This window comes from Puntigrus tetrazona, chromosome 8 (assembly GCF_018831695.1).
Source record: "Puntigrus tetrazona isolate hp1 chromosome 8, ASM1883169v1, whole genome shotgun sequence".
Taxonomy (NCBI): domain Eukaryota; kingdom Metazoa; phylum Chordata; class Actinopteri; order Cypriniformes; family Cyprinidae; genus Puntigrus; species Puntigrus tetrazona.
Genome location: NC_056706.1, coordinates 21,633,847 through 21,652,366, shown reverse-complemented (window position 1 = coordinate 21,652,366; position 18,520 = coordinate 21,633,847). Strand labels below are relative to the sequence as shown.

The 18,520-nt window shown below is 41.9% G+C and overlaps 2 protein-coding genes across 3 annotated transcripts in view; both read right to left on the bottom strand.

Annotated features, from left to right (window-relative positions):
* bin3 (bridging integrator 3) overlaps window positions 1–4,382 on the bottom strand; it is a 49,642-nt gene extending 45,260 nt beyond the window's left edge. Inside the window, exon 1 of the mRNA XM_043247176.1 lies at window positions 4,226–4,382. Within this exon, the coding sequence (XP_043103111.1) occupies window positions 4,226–4,233 (8 nt within the window). The 5' untranslated portion in view covers window positions 4,234–4,382. The remainder of the gene's footprint in view (window positions 1–4,225) is intronic.
* Window positions 4,383–7,781: 3,399 nt separating this feature from the next.
* Window positions 7,782–14,482, bottom strand: egr3 (early growth response 3). 2 transcript variants are annotated; one of them, XM_043247591.1, is made up of 2 exons: window positions 14,018–14,482; window positions 7,782–10,922 (listed from the first exon to the last, which is right to left on the bottom strand). In XM_043247591.1, exons 1-2 carry the CDS (start codon window positions 14,169–14,171, stop codon window positions 9,811–9,813), a joined length of 1,266 nt encoding a protein of 421 aa, XP_043103526.1. In that variant the 5' UTR covers window positions 14,172–14,482; the 3' UTR covers window positions 7,782–9,810. The 2 variants fall into 2 exon arrangements, with proteins under 2 accessions (XP_043103526.1, XP_043103527.1); XM_043247592.1 differs by lacking the exon at window positions 14,018–14,482 and adding an exon at window positions 11,131–12,147.
* Window positions 14,483–18,520: the final 4,038 nt, after the last annotated feature.

Sequence of the window (18,520 nt, the reverse complement as noted above, 5' to 3'; positions counted from 1 at the left end):
GAGTATTTTTAGTAATGTTTTGTTTTAGTTTAGAAGCTGTAATTAAAACAGTGCAACTCTATGCAACTGCCTATACAGTTAAAATATACTGACTGACACTGTCCTACATCGAAAAAACAAAGAAATCACGAACGGAACGTATCTGATTTCTGGACCATTGCGTTTTCATTGAGGGTGGGATTTCCCAACCCGACAAAGAAGAAAAAAAAAAAGTGCGCGCAACACAGTAGTGGCTGGTCAGGAAACTCAAGATTAACATGGAAGGGTGAAGCAATTAATGGTGTAATGTCTGGTTATATGGTAAAATCCATTTCGAGCCAAAACAGAGAACGAACAAGACAAACCTCTGTCACAACAAGTAAAAAAGCCTGCGAGACATGCAGCTACTTCAGAGCTCAACTGAAGGAAAGTTACAATCGACGAATGCACATCCTTAGAAAACGTGGCAAGAAAAGGGCTGTCAAACTCGTATGAAGTCACAGGTCGTACTGGTCTTAAACGTCTCCTTGTGGGGGCTGAATATCGATGAAAACTTGGCGTTCCCAATGGAGAACGCATGCTCCAGAGTCCTCTGCAGGTAACCGAAGTCAACATTCATATTGCTTTAATACTCAATAGTGGGATAAACAAAGTGGAATTTATTATTTTCAGTCACTGAAGGCCTTTAGATTACAAAGCCATTTAAGTAGAAAACATTACCCCTGATTGATAATTGTTTCGTTAGCACTCCCGACTCCCACTTGCATTTACAGTGATGCCCAAAATCATTACAAGTATTTTCACCAGCTAAGAAATGGTTTTAAGTCAGTTTTTTCTACACTTTAAAAATGCTGGGTTATTTTATTGGGTTATTTTTTTTTTTTTTTTCCCCCAAGTGCCGAGTAGTTCCTCTGTAACTAAGTTGCTGCTGGGTCATTTTTAACGCAGGGTTTTTTCCCCACCCAAACAAGGTTGAGCCTGTCTCCGATGAAAAAAAAAAAACCCAACTGCAGAGTTACAGCACGGACAGTAGACTTGGTGCACTTCTTCAGCAAAATAAAAGGTTTCTATACGTTTTATTTGTCTGTGCTGTTTAGTATGTCTGGAGTGACATGAAGAAACACAACAAACTGAGACAGACTCGATCCAGAAGAACTACGCCAACGTCTCCAAGATGCTTCAAGAAAGGTTTTATACTTCATGCCCCAAATCCCAGATTCATAATTTCTTCTGAAAAAGGAACATCCCTGCTCAAGACCTGACCTATTGTCCAAACGATGTGACCTTTAATATTAAAACAAAGCGGTATGTTACTAGTAATTCTGCAGAGATGCTAAAGACGACGAAATGATTCCTTGCTTGAACGAAATCCTCTCCATTCGCAGATACACCGATTAATGAAAAGTGCCCTGTTCTGAAATCCAAGGCTTTGCTCTATCAGCCTGATCACAGACACGCGAACAAAGCTTCGTTCAGACTCGCAGCAAAAATTACGGCGAGAACAGGCAAACTTGACTCACGCCATACAGCGCTCTCCGAGTGGAGAAGCCAGCTAATGGGTGCTGTATCTGTTGAGACGGCAGTTTATGCCGGGATCTTATCTACAAGCAGCACAGAGACTCGGTTGACGGCAATTGTTGTCACACCGACCCCAGTGTCAGAGCGACCGCGTCACTCTATCTAGCGAGAGGCCCAGCATGAATGAAGCGGGTCAGCCTGGATCATAAAGGATCCTTTCACCGCCGGCTCATTTGGGCCTTCACCCCAACACTAAGCGTACTGGAGTGGAAGCATCCTCTGCCGGCCGCTGACCTTTCAGTAGGGCCTCGTGACGCCGATTCAATTTCCGAAGTCGAACCTCTGACAATGCAGATGGTAGAGCGTTTAATATGTCAAAAGGAAAAGCCATAAAAGCAGCCCCCCCCCCTGCTTCGGATGGGACAGAGAATGACGTTTTGACATTCTGTGACGTTAAAAATGCTGAATCGTTTCAGCCAGAGAATTGTGACATTATCACATTTTTTGCACGTAGCGGATCGCTCTAGTGCGGTCACAAAGCCATGAGCCAAGACAAATGCACGTCTGTTCGTCTTCACCTCGGTTTGCAAGTTCGTTCGCATTATGTCGATCGTTCAGTCTGAAAACGGTGACCTTAACAAGTCAAGTCCGCTTTGCTGCAAGCTGAATAATTAAGTTATGACATGAGCGCTTAAAGTCAGCATGCAATCACCCTGTCTATTTATTGTATTCAGGGTTTCTGGAGGTTTTATAAACGTATATTTAAGACTATTTCAGAAAATTTGAGGAATAAATTAAATGGAAGACAGTAAATCGATAATATTTTTAACATGCAAATGCCTTGTGGCAATGTTCGAAAACAATAAGATATCTGTTACTTTTTAATTAATAATTAGAAAAAACAAAACAAAAGGCTTATTGATTTAGCAACTCTGCTCCTAACCACAAGAACATGGACATAATCACAACTTTTGCTGTTCCTTCTGATCGCACTGCAAAAAAAAAAAGTTATGTTAGCTCTTCAGTTCAAACGTGAAAAAGATTGGATACATTAGCATGAGAAGCTAAACGTTATCAGAAGAACTCTGAGAAATTTTTCAAAATAAAGTGAGTTTATGATTAAAACAAGAACAGCAAATGGGCTCAGAATAATTAAGTTAAATTAAAAAGGTAAACGACTTTTAATACAGCACACACATACTCTGTATCTCTCTATGATCATATTTTGATATAAGGGCATTTAGATATTCGAACTGGAAAATGAGACAAAAAGACAAGACGACAACATTGACTATTTAGCAACTTTAGGAATTGAACACTTTCTGGTCCAAATTAGGCCTTAATAAAGGTCACATTGATACTTTGTAAGACCCACAGAAACTAATCATCTAGGGGAAATGTATTTTTTGACCTTTTAAATCTAAATATTTAATATGACTGGGTTTAAAGAAACCTGGAGAGGTCCAGAGCGACTTCTCCAATGTTTTTTTTTTACTACTAGCCCACAGATATATACCTCCATCCAAGCAACGACCAATGAGAACCACGTCCCCACCAGGACCCTAATCTTTTTCTTCTTTGATAATGTGCTTCGCCAAGATGTTCATCACAATACAGAAAAAAGGTTTGCCACTACTTTAGTTATATTTTGTCTTTTACATGTATCCGAGTAATTCCGAATGCTAGCATTAAAATGTTGCCGTCGCAAAATCACTTTGTGCATTTGTTAAAGCACCATGGCAAATTATTATGTTATCTACAAACAAATCTGACAAACCTTTGCAGTTTAATGGCAATGTCTTTCCCATGTTCTCTTACATCTTGATGAAAGCCAAACAAACTGACAAGGCAAAACTACACAAGTCGACAGTGGCCCATTGTGTTCGACCTAAAACAAATGCTCACAAGACTCTAGTTTCCTGGAATCCAGTGAAAGACAGGCTCAGGGAGTGATGAAGGGAACTACACTTAAAAACACGTTCTTCAGTGGTCCTTCAGCAAAGAACCCTCCTGTTATAGGGATTCTTGAGGTACTACTGTAGTCATTTCTTTGGATTCAATGTTTGTGATGTTACATTGGAGTTTCTTTAGTGTAGTGTATGATAATTTCTAGGGCAAGAATACTGAATAATAATAACAACAATAATAAAATCTAAAGGCATTATAAACAACTCATACATTTAGACATAAAGGTATCTCAGTGCGCCCAACAGCCTAATGCTTCTTTAAATTAAAGTAGCTAAAAATGAAATCCGATGTTCATTACAAAAACTATTATTTTAAAATATATTAAAAGTGAATGATTGATAGTGAAGACGCTAAACATCGCGTCTCCGAGGGCTTGTGAGCTAACTTAGCTACTGAGACTAGGGAAAAGCTATGGGCTAACAAGCGAAATAAAATTATATAAAGAGAAAAGGGGACTTTTTAAACGTATGTGCAATGCCACGCGTCGTCTTTAAGTGTTTATGTAACGTTTAAACTCACATTTAACCTCAAACAACGTTAAAAAAAGTGCTTCGCGTGCTCACTAGCCAGTCGTCGGCGTTGCTTCAAATGCTCGCTCGCCGCCTAGCTAGACAGCGTTTTAGCTGTATTCGACCGCTCGAAGTGCAGCCTATGTAGGCAGCTCGCTACGTTTTGAGACGCAGGCGGCGATACTTCGCGTCGTCCCAAAACAAACGCGTTATTCTCATTTACTAACCCACATAAGCGTTGCGATACATACCAGCTCATCTTGTGCTCAATTTCAATCCAAATCAATCGAAATGCAGTCCCTTTCTTTCAAAATCATCGCCTTTTCGGTCTATAAGAGCGGGACGGCGAGCAGGAAGTAGAGAAGTTTACAGCAAGTCAGAGGTCGCGAGGATTTAAACTACGGCAAGCGGAGAGGTCAAACTTCATCCGCGCAACAGGTACCGCGCGAGACGTTCGCGCGCGCTGAGATTAGAACGCGTTAGAACGACTGTAATGATTTCTTAGTATTTCTTAGGCTAATAGTTGATCTTCAGAAATATTTATTGTCCATTGTTTAAAAAAAACCTGACTAATACGTTCAATAATACATGTTGTTACTCAAAGAGTGGCTCTTTCAACGCTCTGGGGAGTTCTCAGGTAACGTTATTTTATAATCTTTATACGACGTGTAAATAAACACACATGGGATAGTGTTTATATAAGACTTGATAACTAAATTGCATAAGAAATCTCTGATCTTTGTTAAAATCATTGTTGCCGAGGATAAATTTAGGGACAAATCGCTTTATCTCATATTATTTAAATATGATCTATTGATCAAACCACTACGAGGATAGGGTTTAAAAATTCTGTAGTCCACATCACAAATAATGATAACGACGCAGACCAACAGTATCATTAAAATCACTTTTTTAAAACTCGTTTTGCTGTTCTGCTGATGAACCATAAAAAAAATGACAGGCAACCAGAATCCACCCAGCTTCAAACAGGCTCAGGTCTTTAAAGAAGCAGAAATAGAGCAAACAGAAAGAGTGATCAATCTAGAGATGTTTAGAATGACCTTTTTTGAATGTTAAATGTTAAAAAATAACAAAAAAATTAATATAATATTTGAAGAACAGATAAATCCACACCTCAACTATAACAACAACGAAACAGGGGAATGATATTAAGTCGTTTTAAGATCAAATTTTATACCTTGACAGCCAAGCAGAATCTATTGGACTTTAAAGAACTTCATTGCAGCAGATGACAGCAGTACAAGCTAATTAAAGCGTTTTTTTTTTTTCTAATTAAAGCATTAGTTGCTCTGGGCGTTGTCTTCCAAGCCAAATCTTAAAATGAGATTTTTTTTTAAAAAATATCTAAAAGTTAACAGTAATTCACTAACCTGATTTTGCTAAATATGTGATTTTTATTCATAGATCTTTTAGTTTTTTTTTAATTAACCACCCACACCTCCGGATTCAGGTGATTTATCTCTTCCAGTCTGACACGTTTGTCGCAGCACGCGCACAGAAAAGACACAGCGGATTCTTCTTGCGTTTTATTCAGGTGTGTATTCAAGTACGCATCAACTGGAAAACATTTAATTTACAACAAAATGAGAAGCCAAGTGAACATTTCCTCTCCACAAAAGGATAACATCAATTCATTTTGAGAACAGTTAAGAGATTTTTTTTACCACTGGGCCTTACTATAAGGCAATGGAAGTAACAGGAGGTAAAAACGTATCAAAACATCCTTTCTTCTAGTGAGCCTAAATCCCACGCTCGTGTCCCTCGTACGCATAAACGCGACCACGAACGACTCTTAAGTGCCTCCATCTGATAAGAGACATGCAAGACATGCAGTAAGAGATACGGTCCTGTAGAAAAAGAATACGGATACCAAAATATCGGCCACACAACAGAGTATTTATTTGCGCGGATGAGCATGGGTAAAGACGACTTTCTTCTTCTTTTTTGTCCGTAGAGGAGATGAGTCACCGATCGCGGACAGCGCGTCACGGGCCCGATGCTCAGTGTTTATTCTCAGTCTTCAGCGACCGGCCATAATGAGAGGGTTACGGGGGAGCAAAATAATCAGGTAAACAACAGTGAGTCAGTGTTGTGGAACAGGGCCTGCTTCGGAGCGGACTGGGGTCACATTTACATTTCTGCGCTGTCCTCTGTGCATATTGTTCCGCGGCAGCCAAGCCTGCAACCCGGTTTGGCACAAACAAGGCTGTTCACCCTGGCTCTGGTCCAAAGCCGGACAGTGAACAGTCATGCTGAGACCGTGACGTGAGGGGGGGGGGGTTGAGTTGTGAGACTCATCGCGATATCCATTTGCCCCAAAAACGGGCTGCTTCGCATTGTACTAATGCACTGAGTGAAAAGGCTCGGAAAGTTCTGGATTAATTGCAACTTATATATATATAACAGGTGGGGAGGGCTGATATTGAGCTAGTTTCTCTACTCACAGCAATGCATTTTTGGCTATTCTAGTGAAATTGACTAAAAATGGAAAATACGGACATGGAAGCACTCAGCACAGATATACAGGTGCATGCAAGCATGCTCAAACACAAACACGCACGCACAAGTTTTCCCGGAGGTCACGATTGCTCGTCGCTTCGCAGAACTTTACGAGGAAGACTTTTACTTGTCGCTAACCCAATGCGAGTCACGCCGGACGTTGGGCTTCACATTGGGATCGGCTGAACGCACCGGCCGGATGAATTTCCCTCGCGTCTCCCCGAGCGCCGATCCTAGCGCGAAACGTTCTCTTCGGGCCGGAGAAACGCACACATCGCATGCACACAATTCCGTCGGGCATCGTATCTGATCTGTGAGAACCGCTTCGCTATTTTTACTGCAGCAGTTTGGCCCTGCATTCTGATGTGTCTTGGCACAGAAAGAAAGGAGAAAAAAGGAAAATAACAGATAAAAAAAAAATAAAAAATTAAGCCAGAAGCTGTTTTTGTATGCATTCCTATTTTAAAAACAATGCTTCTCATAACGCGCGTGCTTCAGAAATGAAGATATTTTTCTTAAAAAGAGAAAAAAAAAGAGCTGAGGAGAGACCTTGAGCGGATCCTGATGTTACAGAAACTCAACATTACAGAAATCTAATATGTAAAATTCCCTTCTTCGCTTACGTTGAGAGAGGTTAAGAGGTACAAACCTACTTGTGTACACAAATCTGACATTAAGGGGCATATCGATGCATAATTCAACACAATAATGCCAATGTATACATTCAGAATGCCTGTTTGGCTTTCGGCAGATTTCAGCAGTATGTAGATGAGTTTCTGGATCAATATTTGGTTCGTATCATTTCCGTTTTGCACCCCAGATCCATATTGCATTTATTATTTTAACTCCGCTGCTAAGGCTTTAACCTGATGAGCATTTTCTATATTGCCTATAAAGAGACGATTTTTTTCAATTAAAGGACCGTCACATTTTGGGATTTTTATAGAATTTTTCTTAAAAGTCACAATTGTATTAGTTATTCATGCATGACCTCGCATTGAAAAAAAAAAAGGGAATTCTGCCAGAAGATATATGTTGCAGAAGAGGTTTGCCCAAGATGGCGAGAGCCTGCCAAAAATATGGTATAAAATGATTCAATCTTTCTAGGAATGTAGTGAGGAGCGCTTATATATGGACCATACGGTTAAAACTACTTAAAATGACCGTTTAAGTCTTTGAATTGTAGGTTTTAGATGAAAGCTCGACATTTTGAAATTAGTCAAATACAACTGTAATGTTTTGAATGCATAGTTTGCTTATAATGAGATACACAAGTTTTTGCTTGGATTTTTTCACCAAATAATCTTACTGTTTATTCATTTATTGAACACATCATTCAGTGTGTCTGCAAGAACTGAAGAAATGCCGGAGAATGCATCACATTTGACACTGTCAATTTTTCTTGCACGTACACACACACGCACGCACGCACGCACACACGCGCACGCACTTAAAAAACATTCTGCAGTATGTACACAATCACAATCCGAAAAACAGAAGAAAGAAAGAAAACAAAAATGTAAACACACCCTTTGTTTCAACATTCAGTCAATGTAAAATCTAAGTGTGCTGGTGTTTGCGTGCGCGTTAACATACACACGCGCGCTCACACACACACACACACACACACACACACACACACACACACACGTGCACGAACAAACGTCGTAATACTGAAGGACATTGCTTTGTACATTCCAAGTAGAAAACACGTAGTAATATGTTTGTATAATTATCTGTACAAAACCCCCTCTCGTTCTCATCGTTAATATTCAGAATCTCTAGGCATGATCTGGATATGAGTAACTGTGGAGATATACCACATTACGGTGCTGCCCCTGAGAGCAGTATAAATGTCGAAACTGTTCCCATCCAAAAACATCTTGAATGGCATGCATATAGCAGGCAGGCCTCAGCCGGTAAAAATGCAAAACAATGACTCCTAAGATCAAACCTGCCCAGCGGTGATGCTCGCAGGCAAGCATTACCATAATTTTGGCTGATTTCGTTTTTTTTGAAAATCGTGTGTACATGTGTGTCAAAATGCGTGCTGAATATATAATGTGCATAAAAAGGAACCCGGTGAAAATTATTGGGCGATGAAAGCAAGAGACGCAACTGTCCAGTAACACAATGACAACAGGGACAACGAAAAGACAACGGTCACATAAAAATAGTCATTTTTAAACTAGTAACTCTTGTCGACGCTCCGCACGGTTCGAGTCGGACGCATATTGCTGTGGGTCTTCAGTCACGGCTGATGCAGTCTTTTTTTAGCACTAGCAGAGACGTGATACTAAATGCATGCAGGGATGCAGGCAGCAAAAACAGAAAGGCGAAATGTTTGGATCGGATCAGCGTGTCTCGCTCTACCAGAAGTAGATATGCAGAACTGCAGGTTTGGCCCTTATGCGCAACTAAAAGAAGCGAAAACAGGTAAAGGCCACAGCTGTGTCTAAATTTCGGTCCCTACCGTAGAAAGCGAACTTGCGAAAGTGAGCCAGGCTGCGTTTTACTGTCGTCGTCGTTGTTGTTGTTTTTCGTTTTTTTTATTGCACTGAAAGTCCATTGCGGATAACAAACGCCATCTGCGTCCCTCACTTGTACGTAAGGGATTCGGAAATAGTAAAATAACGCAACCGCTTAACGCAACAGAACTTTAATGTCAACCCGGACTCCTTCAGAGCTCATGGGTTTTCCCCAAATCAACATTTGAAATGAAGTTATTAGGTTAACACAAACAATATTATTATTCTTTTTTTTTAAATCGTCTGCTGTATTTAAATGCATTTGGCACATTCTGTTGAAAAACAACAACAACAACAACACAGAAACATTAAATAATTAACAATCATTTAAAAAGACTGCAACACATTAAGCAAATGAAAGTGCACTTTTTATCTGACAACTCACTGACAAACCGGAATACAAGGGAAAAATAAAAAAAAAAATAAACGAAAAGACTAAAATCTCAAGAGATTGCTCTGGTCCCCAGAGCTGAGAGTTGAACCCTTATGACTGCGCTGCGTCTGCAAGTGCTCTTTCTGTGGGTTGACCTGACTGCTTGAACCGTCGTCTTTGACGCCCTCTCCGTCCCATCCATGCAACACGAGTCCACTTACTCCCCACTCATTTGACCTAAAACAATAGTGGCTACAGAAAAATGCCACCACAATCAATGGAAACCGTAGGAAACGGATGGATATAGCGAGAGGGAGCGAGTTTTAGAGTCAAGTGTGTATATAAGAGGAGAACGAAACCTTGTTTTGTTTTGTTTTTTTGTCTTCTCCTCAAAGTCTTACTTTGCAAGTCCATCTCATGCACAAGTGGTGACGGTCATGATATTGGCACTGCTGGGTCCCGCGCTCCCACAGGAGCTGGGAGGAGAGACGTGGCTCCCCCCTGCCCCAGCGCTACTGCCCTTGTCCGTGGGTTTCTTGTCTTTCTGTTTCAGGTGCACCTTGGCGTGCCTCTTTCGCTCGTCGCTCCGCGCAAACTTCCGCCCGCAGAACTCGCACGAGAAGGGCTTCTCGCCGGTGTGCGTGCGGATGTGCGTGGTTAGATGGTCGCTGCGGCTGAAGGATCGCATGCAGATGCGGCACTGGAAGGGTTTGTGTCCCGTGTGGATCCGCAGGTGACGCGTCAATTCGTCTGATCGCGAAAAGCGGCGGTCGCAGTTCTCCGCCGGACAGGCGTGCGGTCGCTCGTGCACCGGAGTTTTGCTCGGCCGGTTGGGGTACTTTCTCGGCCGGATGGGTTTGAGGGCGAGTGTCTGAGAGGGTTGGTGGTGTTGGGAGACGTGCTGTTGCCCGCCGAGAAAGCCGGGATGGATCTGTTGCTTATCCTTAAAGGCTCGAATGGTCTCGAGGGGAGTTATGGGAGGTGGGTTGACTCTAATGGGGTCCATGGTTTGGAAGGGTTTATGCTCCATCACCCCTACGTCCCCCTGGTGATGGAAGAGGTTGTAGTCTGGGATCATGGAAAAGAGGCTTCCGTCCATGCCCGGTTTGGAGGTGGTGTGGTAGTCGGTGCTCGGGTAAGGCAGGGACGAGGACGTGGCCGGGCTGTGGTGGAACGTCACCTGTTCCGGGTATATCTCGCCACAGGTGGAGTAGGCAGGAAGGGGTGGTGCGTATACTTGCTCCATGTCTGACGACTGGCCGCCCATGCTGCCGCTCGACGAAGACGTCTGGGTGGTGATGTTGCCAGGCGACGGCGACACCCCCAGGATTCCCGCACTCACCAGACTGATGATGTTGTTGTCGGGACACCACCCGGAGCCTCCGATGCTGCCGGACGGAGGGGTGTCGAACGCGAACTTGCCCAGGTAGGTGACGGTTTGCCCGCTTCGACCAGACTGGAAGCCGGAGCCGTACTGAACTTCTCCGCTGCCCTTCTCGCCGCCCATCCCCAGGTCCATGATATTGTCTGTGTGACAGGGGGTCAGAATGAACAGCGTCAATTGAGAAAGCCACGCGTTAAACAATATCGGTAAAAAGAAGCATGGAAAAGTGACTAGTGGAAAGCCCTGCATCTACAGAGCAAGCGTCCATAGGAGGATCTAGGCACTGACTAACTAACTAACCAACGCTTGCTTGTTTTCTAACTTTAGTCTTAAGTTGGTTCAGAAGCATACCTCTCTTAATCGCCTGTTCCAAAAAAAGGGAAGAAAGTGAAGCATATCAGTCCGAATGAAGGCGTGGAAATTGACAAAATCAGAAATGCACAGTGATTTAGGACTGCAGTCAATATCTCCCTCCACCCTCGCCAACTTATTGTCTTTCTGTCACAAACGGCTGCGTGCTCAGTTGTAGGACTGGAACTTATTTGGCAATCGGGCTTCTCCGTACAACAGGATGTCACGATTGACATCACTGTTACTCTTATACGCACTCTCTCTCTCTCTCTCTCTCTCCCTCTCTCTCCCTCTCTCTCCCACACCTTCAGTCTTTTCAGAGAGACTGCTCCAAAATGTACCAAACCGGGATCTGATGTATGTTGTAGTCACTTCAATCGCTTTTAATACGTCTGTTGTTGAACGCAGCACACCGGACGTCTGTAAATTTTAACGACGGCTCGCTGAGTTTGGTCTTGTACGTGCACTTACAGTGTGTACACCAAATTGTGGCTTACGGTAGAAACAAACAGAACGAAAATTACAGATGGTCCTCGCATCTGTTCAACACACATAAGGTACACGTGTGAAGAGACGCTGTGCTGCGTCTGAAGGAAGGGACTCGCTCGGGTAGAAATCAGAGAGAAGCGTGCATTCCAGTGATAAGTGAAAAAAAACGCTATTTATTTCATGCTATGCCTGTCATTACAGGATGTGTGTGGAGATGCGTTTCGCACACTTGTGGGTATCTTTTACAGGGGCGTTTGGGAGGACGCTTCGTAAGGACAAGAAGGGTTTGTCACCTTGAAACATTGTGATAATCAGACCCAGACAGATAGGGTGCGGATTTAATATTAAGTGTGCTTACAGAAAGTTCTCATGGAGCCTAAAATCTAAAAGCATATCTACATGAAATCCAAGCATATCACAATAGCCTGTAACCCTACAACCTGTATGTACATTATTATTTATTCCATTTATATATCTATATATAGTGTAACCTTTATTCATTCGCAAAGCGTGTTTTATTGTTTTTACGATTGAGAGGAATTAACGCATTTAAAAAAAAAAAAAAAAAAAAAACTGCGAGGGAAAAAAAAACCGAATCAATCGATCAATAAAGTAAAACGCAAACGTTGGGAAATTGTTCTCAGAATGTTCGCTTTTTCACGAACTCGCGCGTTTGGTATGAACCAGCATTTTCAGTCGGAAGCTGGCGTTCACGTTTCGTATTCATTTTGATATTTTAATAAACGAAACGAGGTCAATGCTCTCCCGCGAGTGTGGGAAGCGTAGCCTCTTTTGACCTGCAGAGTGAAAACCACATCAATAACTTTGTGAAACTCCATCAGTATATATACATCAAGAGGACGGGTGATCTTACGCTTTCGCTCACGATAATAACTACGAAATTTTGACAAGTCTTCACCTGATTTTTTTTTTTTTTTGAAGGTCGCCAAACGATAATGTTTTGATAAAGACGGCTAATGACGTTGCGCTAAAAACTCCCTCGTAATTGATTTTTGTTGATGTTTTTATTTTTTACGTCAGCTGCCTACGATTTCAATTAAATATATTTCATATTTCAAAGAAGAGGTAGAGTAGGGAAAAAAATACCGCGACATTAGGGGGAGAAAAAAATTCGATGACCTCGTTCTAAGGAATCCCTTAATATTCTGCCACCCGTTATCTTAACCAATAGTCGATTTTAATTAATTTTCTATTTCCCCCTAAATTCCATGCGAAAACACTGGCCTGGAAAACATTTTTTTTAAAACGTAAAATATTTTAAGAAGCGCGAGCATTTTAAAGAGGATGCGCGAGTGCGTTATAAATGCAATTCGGAGAACACGCGACGTGAAACGGGCAACGAATCTCTCGGGGCATAAATATATTTTAATTTGGGGATTTTACATTTCACGTGTTTTCACAAGTGGCCCGAGCTTTTTTTTTTTTTTTAAGAGCAGCTCGCGCATAAACGCCCACCCGCGCGCGTGCGGAGGGTCAGGAACGGGGTCAGCGCTGCACGAAGCTCTGACTAATCAAACCCTTTAAATAAGAAAATAACTGAACGTTATATCGATCACGGGACGGGATGTAAGAGCGGCGCGATGCCAGGCTACGGAGAAAACCCCAAATTAAGAGTTTTCACGGAATAATGAAGCGCTCGGCCAAAAACGAAATACGACGGTAACTTTAGTCGTTACCTCACGGGATTAATATTCAACAAATATGCCTTTCGCGGTGCGACGTCTGTGGATAGCGAGTAAATAACGAGGTGTTTCCGCGTGTCCCGTGATGCGTGGGCTCCGAATGATACCTATTACCTGATATTACCTGTCCGGCTCGCGCTCGCGTCACGTGACTGGAACATTTGAACCCGCTTTCGCGCACCTTTTTCATAACGTACAATTTGGCGACAAATCCAACGCGATTTCGTCGCAGAACTGCCTTTAGAAAAAGCGCGACTGAGAGACGCAGGGAATTCGTCTATTAAATCAGGCGCCGCTTTAGCCAGCTTTAAAGCGCTCGTTTTAATAACGCGTGAAAAAAATGCGTCCGGTAATAACAACAACAATAGCGATGTGAAATCGTACGTTAATTAGGCTACACAGACTGCCCGTGCCGTTCGCGTTTATCACTCAGCATTTAAGTACGCTCCAAAATAAAAGCTTGCACGAGCCGAATCGAGACGGACGTTTAGAAAACTGTACGCGAGGAGTAATGCAGATTTTTTTTCTTTTAATAAAGTCTCAAATAGCAACGAGTGGTTTTGTTACTAAACTACTGTAAGTATATGAGGCGCGCGTTAACAGGTGCTGCGGGGCTTCGAGACGAGCGCTCGGCGAAACTCGACACGACAGCCTCCAACCTCCAACAACAACAGCTCAAAACTTTTCGTCCTTACCTGTGTTCATCTGCGAGTAGTGCGAAATAGATTCCGGGTTTGTGAAAATGTTCATAGAAGTGGGAATGTCTTCTTCTGGATAGAGGCTGTCAGGGATGGTGTTGATTAAACTGCTCATGGTAATAGGGATCTTGTCCGCTAGTTTACCTGTCATAGCAGTTACTCAGTCCGTCATTAACGAGCACGCACAGGTGTTCCGTCCCGGTCAGCCTCCGCTCTTCCGAAGTCTCTCTAAAAAGCCGCGGAAAGAGATCGCAGTCCCTTTGAAATTGTATCCGAGCGCGCGGCGAGCGGCGCGCTGACGTCTCCTCGCGAGGACGGCTTGTCGAATCGGCCGCGTTTGATTTCTGTGAAGTGTTACTGTCTCTGGACGAACACAGAGAGAGAGAGAGAGAGGGAGAGAGATGTCGGTGGCGGCGGTGATTGCACAAGTGTAGCGCTGCTCGCTCTGTCGCGAGCGCAGGGAACTCCAACGCTTTCTTGTTCGACCGGGGGACGGAACGACCGCGTGACGTAGATGACCATATATGGACACACAAAGCTAGACGGCCGCCCGACGTCACATGGAAGCTCCTCATAGTGGAACATTAGAGTCGGCAGCGGGAAGACGAGCGCTCGGTGGAGCAGGCGAGGGGCATTTGCGTCCGTTCGGGTGACAGTCGGACCCGGCGGAGAGCAAGAAGCGCTTTACCGACGTTGCTAGATGCGGGAGAGCGCGCGGCCGTGGCAGCCGGGGAACTTTTTACCTGAAGCTGCACACATGGCATTAAAAAAGTGCATGGTTTATTTAGTGCAGAAGCGCAAGCTATGCATTTGCAATTGTAGCTAACGACATTACTGTTATTATTATTATTTTTTTTACTATGGATATAGAAATGTATTTATTAATGCAAATATACAGTTATGGGGGAAAAACTGTTATAAAAGATTAAAAAGCCTGCGTGCTCTGTCCTTACAATCAAAAAAAAAAAAGTGTGCACTGATGCGGCATTATTTGCACAAAAGCTATATTTGATACTAAACCCAGTCACTTTAATCAGCTGTGTGCGTAAGAAGGGCCTTTTTATTACATTCTCCTGTATAAGGGTCTAAACTCACTAGCCTGTGTTTATTCAACTAAAACGTTAATTAATTGTAATATATTATTTATTATGACCGAATGCAGGTCACAACAAAATATCCACTTTTTAAATTCAGAATGGACTGATAGCACTGCCGGGCTATTTAAATAAGCAATTGCCTGTCAGTTTACTATAGTGCTTTACTTACAGTTTTTTACCTTTTGTGTCAGTAAAAAAAAAAAATCAATAGTTCTGTCTACCCATAAATAGAAACTCCTGGTGCAATATAACACACATTGCGTTGTGTATCTCGGTTGTAGCACGATTACAAATGATAATTAAACCTGTGTTACTAGGGTCACCTGTTTTCACTATAGCCTGTTCCCTATCGTCCGTTTGGTCACAGATCGATCGGAAAATAATATCACGAGAATGGAGTTTCATCAGCGCAAACAGACACGGTTCAAAGGCGTTCAACAGGTCGGTGTTGCGAATTCAATGAAACGAATCATTTGTAAACGTCAGCTAAGTGGTATAAGCAACTGACTGCAACAAGACCAGGAGAAGCACCAGTAACTGTGCCTGGGTTGCACAAAGACTGTAACTGCCAGAGAGTTAATCGCGTGTAAATACTGCAGGCGCGCGGCAAATCTGTAGGCTTGGCTTTGGCCTCGAGCGCCAAGTTCGCCACTGAAGTGGAAACTCCAAATAAGGCCATGATCCGGCCACGCCCCTCGCCGTCTGTATTTGGTTTGCGAGGTTCCGGTTTAAGAGCTGCAAAGTGGAAAAGCGATCGGAACCCGCAGCCATTAAAGGAACCGCAGAGGGCAAAACGTCATGGGTCGTGTTTCACCAATTTAGAAACCAGGGAGAAAATATCTTATCTGAGACTTTTAGAAGAAATACAAAAACTGTCCCTTGTTGCAAATGGTTGACTTTGTTTAGGGAGAATAACAGTGAAGGGGAAACACAGACCCTGTGAGAAGGTGGTTCACACAAGCATGCTAAAGACCCCTGAAACAAGAAAAGACATACAAAGAAAAAATGATTAAACGTTTTAAAATATAAAAAAACAAATAAATTTTTTTTTAGATCCTTGTGTAAAGTTTACTGTACATTGCATGGGTACATAGCAAAAAAAAAAAAAAAAAAAAAAAAAAAAAAAAAATATATATATATATATATATATATATATATATATATATATATATATATATAGCAAAATAGATAAATAAATAAATACATAAATACATTTTTTTAGATATTTGATTAATACATGTCATGGTAACAGTGCAAAATAAATATTTTATATGTTAATAAAAAATATATATATATATATATATATATATATATATATATATATATATATATATATATATATATATATATATATATAAATAATATAAATAATAAAAAATATATATATATATTAATTTATACTATGGCATGATTACAATGCATATCAACCACAACAGCGACAACAATAGTAATAAAAATAATAATACAATACACCTCGCTATATTATTATACATAGAAGAAAATAGACAAAGATGACATACTTGTCTGTATGTAATCCAATTAGGAGGCCAGGGTGGCCCATGAGATTTCCCACGTGTCCAACTAAAATTCCTCACTCCTCATCCAAGCCAATCACAGGCATAGCGCTCCTATTACCCACCGAGAGTAGAAATCCAGCCTGCCATGCATGCGCTGAAATGCTCAGAAGATGCTGATGCAATAGACAGAGTGATGAGGTAACAATTTGTACCCGAGACCCGGTTGACATGTGTACGTTGGCCTCGAGCCTAATAAATTATGTACCAAAAATGTGTTCAAAATAATAACTTCATACCCTCCCCAACTCCAAACCAGAGGCCGACGCTGCTGTTATAAACAGACACGACACACGACACGAACTTTAGCGTGTTACCTAACATCGTTTTCGGACACGGCGTATCTAGAGTTTCCGTATTTAAAACCTCACAAATAACTAAACTTAAAATACATCGTAAATTAAAATGCCATTGCTCTCTTGTTCTGTCATCGTTTACTCACCCTCACGTCGCTGGTCCCCGCTGACTTAGAAGCCAATGGGTGCCGTCGGCTGCTTGGTAACCCACGGTCTCCGAATGCCTTCATTAGTGCTCAGCAGGAGAAAGAAACTCGCACAGGTTTGTAACGACTGTAAATTTACAATATTTCGGGGTGGACCGTCCCTTTAAGTGCTTTTTGGGCCGTATGCGTGACATATCCATATAAAGACAATTCAATGCCTGCATCCATCCATCAGTTGAACAACTCCCTCAATTAACCTCCTAGCGTCCCCAGTAATCCCCAACAACCGCGCGGCTGCCAAATCAACAACACTCCATTCTGAACTCTGGAATTATCCGCCTTGGCAATTGATACATAAACAGTGTAGTAGTATTAGCTGACAGATATGGCCTAATGAAGTAAAAACAGAGTGTGTGGGAGGGGGTCTGAATCACGCTGTGTGTTCTGGGGGCCACGATAAATAAACACACAGACTGACACACACACACACACACACACACACACTCTAGGGGGACTCCAAAGGCTAATCTCTACTCAATGGGCAAGATGCAACATGTTTGTAGGTGAGCTGCTAAAATGACGCCGCGAGTCTGTCACCGGGGGAATCTGAAGGGGATCTCCCCTCACTCCCACTTTACATCCCAGACGCGAATATACGATCTGATCCAATCCGGATGGGAACGTGTCATTGCTCGGGGGAAGCCAAGAACGTTGACAATGCAGCAGGCCGTCTCTAAGGTGCACTCGATATCGGGTGTTGTCACATTAAACGGCCGTGAATCAGTGCTCTTGAAAGACGCGCTAAAATTAGAGACGCATCTGTTTATGTTAGTTTACTTTTGTAAATGAAGACCCCGTCGTTTATACCAAAAGAGGAAATGCGCGCATACTTCATTGGCACAGCGGCAGCAAGTGCTAAATAATAGAACGGAGACTTATTAATTTGAATATTACTTTTTATAGACCAAAATAGAGGAAGTAAACACTTTCCACTGACTGAACCCATGACGTGTGCCAGCACTCGTGTATGCTGGTGACGAGGCTGTCAGTGTTCACTCACCAGCGCCAAACAGAGATGTGCAAAACAAACGATGATTTTTTTTTATAAGGCTGATATTTGGAAACAAAACCTTTAAGCGAGAGCTTCTTGCCCTTTTTGACCCCATGGCCTTTCATAGTTTATTGCAAGATTAACAATTAAGGATGGCAGTTAAATAAATAAATATTTTAGAATTAAAAAAAAAAATAAAATAAAAAAATAAATAAATATATATATATATATATATATATATATATATATATATATATATATATATATATATATATATAATAAATACACAGATAAATAGATTTAACATTTTATTAATTTGCATGAAAATATATAAAT

Coding starts and splice junctions, on each gene's coding strand:
- egr3 (XM_043247591.1), bottom strand. CDS start 14,171: ATGACAGGTAAACTAGCGGACAAGATCCCTATTACCATGAGCAGTTTA. Junction 10,923..14,017: donor CTACTCGCAGATGAACACAG/GTAAGGACGAAA, acceptor CCTGTCACACAG/ACAATATCATGGACCTGGGG.